Below are 3581 nucleotides of genomic sequence, written 5' to 3'. Positions count from 1 at the left end.
AAAATAAGCAAAAGGATTGCAACTTCATATGAAGATATTTATTGCAGCATCGCGTAATTTCCCCCACAATACTTTCAATCCTTCAAACGACGGTATGGTATCCGCTTGAGGAAGAACAGTCTCATGCTCTCTGACCTTCTCGTCGCCACTGATCAAGAACTTCCACTCGAGAAAATTCGTCACAATGCCATACGTCACAGTAAGATCTTCGACATCAGCAAGAGCTTCGAGCCCCGTCACATTCTGAACCATTCCTTGCAGCATATCTTCACGCTTTGCTTGGACAAGTGAAATTCTCTTGGTGCCACGCTTGAGCACGAGCTCGAATCGACCTTTCAGGAGCACGTTCTTCCCAACCACGTCTTCTTCGACTAATATGCGGACGTTCTTGAGCAGACGACTGACTGTCTCAAGGATCGGGGCGATAAAAAACAATCTCTTGGCTTCTTTCCCATCCGACATTTGTCCATAGAGTTCCCGCAAGTCACGAATACGAGCGAGGAGTAGCTCGATGTCAGCATCAGGTATATCGCTTGGTTGAAAGTCGAAAGAATCGTCGAAGTTGTAAATTGGTTTGATATCTTCCCAACAAAGACTCGAATAGCCCACAGTCTTGTCGACATCGTGATTTTTCCGCTTTTTGCTTGTTTTCTTGGTGTCTTCACTCGTGGTCTTCTGGTTCGCCTCTTGATTCTTCTGACGGATCATTGCATTGATCGCAGCCCATCGTTTGAGACGTTCGGGGTGCCGGTGTATTGTAGTTGGTGGCAAAGAGGGTGCCACGCCGATTGCCATGGCTGCAGAGCGGTCGTTTTTACCTTTCGGAACCACCACCAGCACGTGAATTTGCTCACTGGATGGAAGCTCCATGTTGTTCTTCGTGTAAAACCACGTTGTTAAGGTCTTTGAGCCCAGAATCGGTTCTCCGGCCGTCAGCGCATGGATGTAGTCATCAGATTCTCCTTCCACCAGCTTCAGAGCAGCCCGATGTTCGTCTGGGAGCCACTTAAAACTTTCCTCCTTCATTTCCTCCGCAGAAGGGCGGTAAACAGGGACGACCTCTTTGCCGCTCTCATCTTCGACGGGCTGCTTCGCCAGGAAGAGCTGCAGGTCCTTGGCGTCGCCCGTGATAGTCGTTGCATTCTTCGCCTTGATCGCATTCTTCAAGTCTCCCACCAGCTGGCTCGCGTCGATGTCCACAGGGAAAGCGCTTCCAGCCACACCAACGATCGCACAAACAAGCTTCACCATCTTTCCTCGAGACGGCAGGTTCTGGAATGGAGGGAGAATTTCTGGCGTACTTAAGCGGGAAAGAAGGGTGTGACATAGATTTTCAACCAATGATGGGACGCCACGTCGCGCTGGTCCGAACTAATCCTTGAGGTAAAAATCTGCCAGCGTATTGCTTTTATCAATAGTATTGTCAATTCCAGTGAAAATTGGATACCGAGGGTGATTGACGGATAGTCTGAAAAATCAACACTTAGACATGATTGGTCAAAACTCACCAGCTGCAACTTAGGTTGAACCACAAGCTGATATTGATGCGAAGTAGCGTCCGCTGGGGATGATGGTATCTGCTGCTCAGGTTGACCAACAGGAGATGCAGCTCGGGGTGATGTTCGACGTCGTGTGGAACGTGGAGTCCGCGGCTGTCTAGCTGTGCCAGGGGCTGGAGAAGGTCGAGCTTGAGCTGATTCACCAGGTGATCTTGCTGCTCCAAGAAGTGACGCTCGTTGGGCTGCAGATGACACTGGACCCGGGGTTGAGTATGCCCTAGTCGTGGTCGCTGGCAGTGCTTCTCGGTCTGGAGGTGTACGCCGTCGTATTGGACCTGGGTGGGGCCGTGTAGTCTCCGTTGGCGTCCGAGTACGCTCAGGATATGGAGATACACGGGTCGAATGTGGTGATACACGTGTTCGACCACCACAGCGTGCACCATCAGCTGATGCAGCACCCGCTGGTGGGGGTCCTCTTGCGCTACCGGACGAGACGTTAGATCGGAGATTCATTACCGTTTGCTTGTTGTCAAGAAGGCGTCTCGTCCAGCTTCGGCATACCAGTAAAACCGGTTTCCAAGGACCCCGCGATGTTTACGGTAAGTCAATTGCGCAAACGGATGTATGCGCAAACAGATGATTGGACGAACAGGATGATTGGACGAGTCCATGATTGGATGCACCAAATGATTGGATGCAGACTAGAACGTAAGACAGAGTAAGCTCCAATAAATCAATCACTTTGCATTTTATCATCTATGTTGTCAAGAAGGCGTCTCGTCCAGCTTTGGCATACCAGTAAAACCGGTTTCCAAGGACCCCGCGATGTTTACGGTAAGTCAATTGCGCAAACGGATGTATGCGCAAACAGATGATTGGACGAACAGATGATTGGACGAACAGGATAATTGGACGAGTCCAGTGTTGGTGATTGGATGCACCACATGATTGGATGCAGACTAGGACGTAAGCTCCAATAAATCAATTACTTTGCATTTTATCATCTAGTGCACAAACGACCTTCCTTTTGGTTATGAGCCCAAGCCCCGCAGACTCTGCCCAAGACTACGCCTACGCCATGGACGCCACTTTAACGACCGCCCGCATCAACAAGTTCGACGGAACCAACTTTCACACGTGGAAGTTCAAGATGCAGATGGTGCTGGAAGAGCGCGACCTGTGGGAAGTCGTCAGTGGCGAACTGAAGATGGAGCACTGCGCTACCGCGTTGGACCAAGCGACGTTCAAGCGGAAGTCGCGCAAGGCGCTGGCGATTATCTGTCTCGCGATGGAGGATTCGCAGCTGCCGTTGGTTCGGTCGGCGAATGGTGCGCATGATGCCTGGTCAAGGCTGGAAGGACACTTCGAGAAGAAGAGTTTGGCGAATAAGCTCTTCCTTCGTCGACGTTTCTTCACCACGATGATGGAAGAAGGTGATGATGTGCTGGAGCACATCAACAAGATCAAGACGCTGGCGGAACAGCTCGACGCAGTGGGCGCTCCGGTCAGCGAGGACGACTTGGTGATCACGCTTCTGGCAAGTCTAAGCGAGTCGTACCAGTTCCTCATCACGGCGTTGGAGTCGAGAGCTGACTCACTATCGTGGGAACTCGTGACGGCTCGGCTGCTGCATGAGGACATGAAGCGCAAAGAGCAAGGTGGCGGTGCGGACGGCGCCGCGCACGGTCAAGCGTTCATGACGAGTGACAACGGGAAGCGCAAGGGACGACAGGCGCCAAAGACAAGCGCGTGTCACTACTGCGGCGAACAAGGACATTGGATCGCCAAGTGTCCGGTGAGGATTCGTGAGAATGCGGAGCGACAGAGGCCGCAACGAGCAAACGTCGCTCGCGATGAAGAAGAATCGGGCGAGTTTCTCTTCTTGGTTGGTGGTGCGAGCAAGACCACCAAGTCAAGTGACAAGTGGCTGGTCGACTCGGGTGCGACACAGCACATGACGTACTCGAAGGAGTACATGAAGAACTACAAGAAGATGTCTCCAGTGGACGTGCATCTCGCGGACGATGGTGTGGTTCAGGCGGTCGGGACCGGTGACATCGTGATGTCCATGAAGACTCCACG

The 3581-nt window shown here is 52.0% G+C and overlaps 1 protein-coding gene across 1 annotated transcript; it reads right to left on the bottom strand.

Moving 5' to 3' along the window:
• Positions 1 to 24: 24 nt before the first annotated feature.
• PITG_17185 (Crinkler (CRN) family protein) lies at positions 25 to 1251 on the bottom strand (the record flags this gene model as incomplete). The annotated part of the gene is made up of 1 exon (XM_002897028.1): positions 25 to 1251. One exon carries the CDS (start codon positions 1249 to 1251, stop codon positions 25 to 27), a length of 1227 nt encoding a protein of 408 aa, XP_002897074.1.
• Between the last annotated feature and the right edge of the window lie 2330 nt (positions 1252 to 3581).

The sequence above is a fragment of the Phytophthora infestans genome, genomic scaffold (genome assembly GCF_000142945.1).
Source record: "Phytophthora infestans T30-4 supercont1.50 genomic scaffold, whole genome shotgun sequence".
In the NCBI taxonomy this organism is placed as follows: domain Eukaryota; phylum Oomycota; class Peronosporomycetes; order Peronosporales; family Peronosporaceae; genus Phytophthora; species Phytophthora infestans.
Note: the sequence above shows the minus strand (reverse complement) of the source record. Positions and strands in the feature narration are given on the sequence as shown.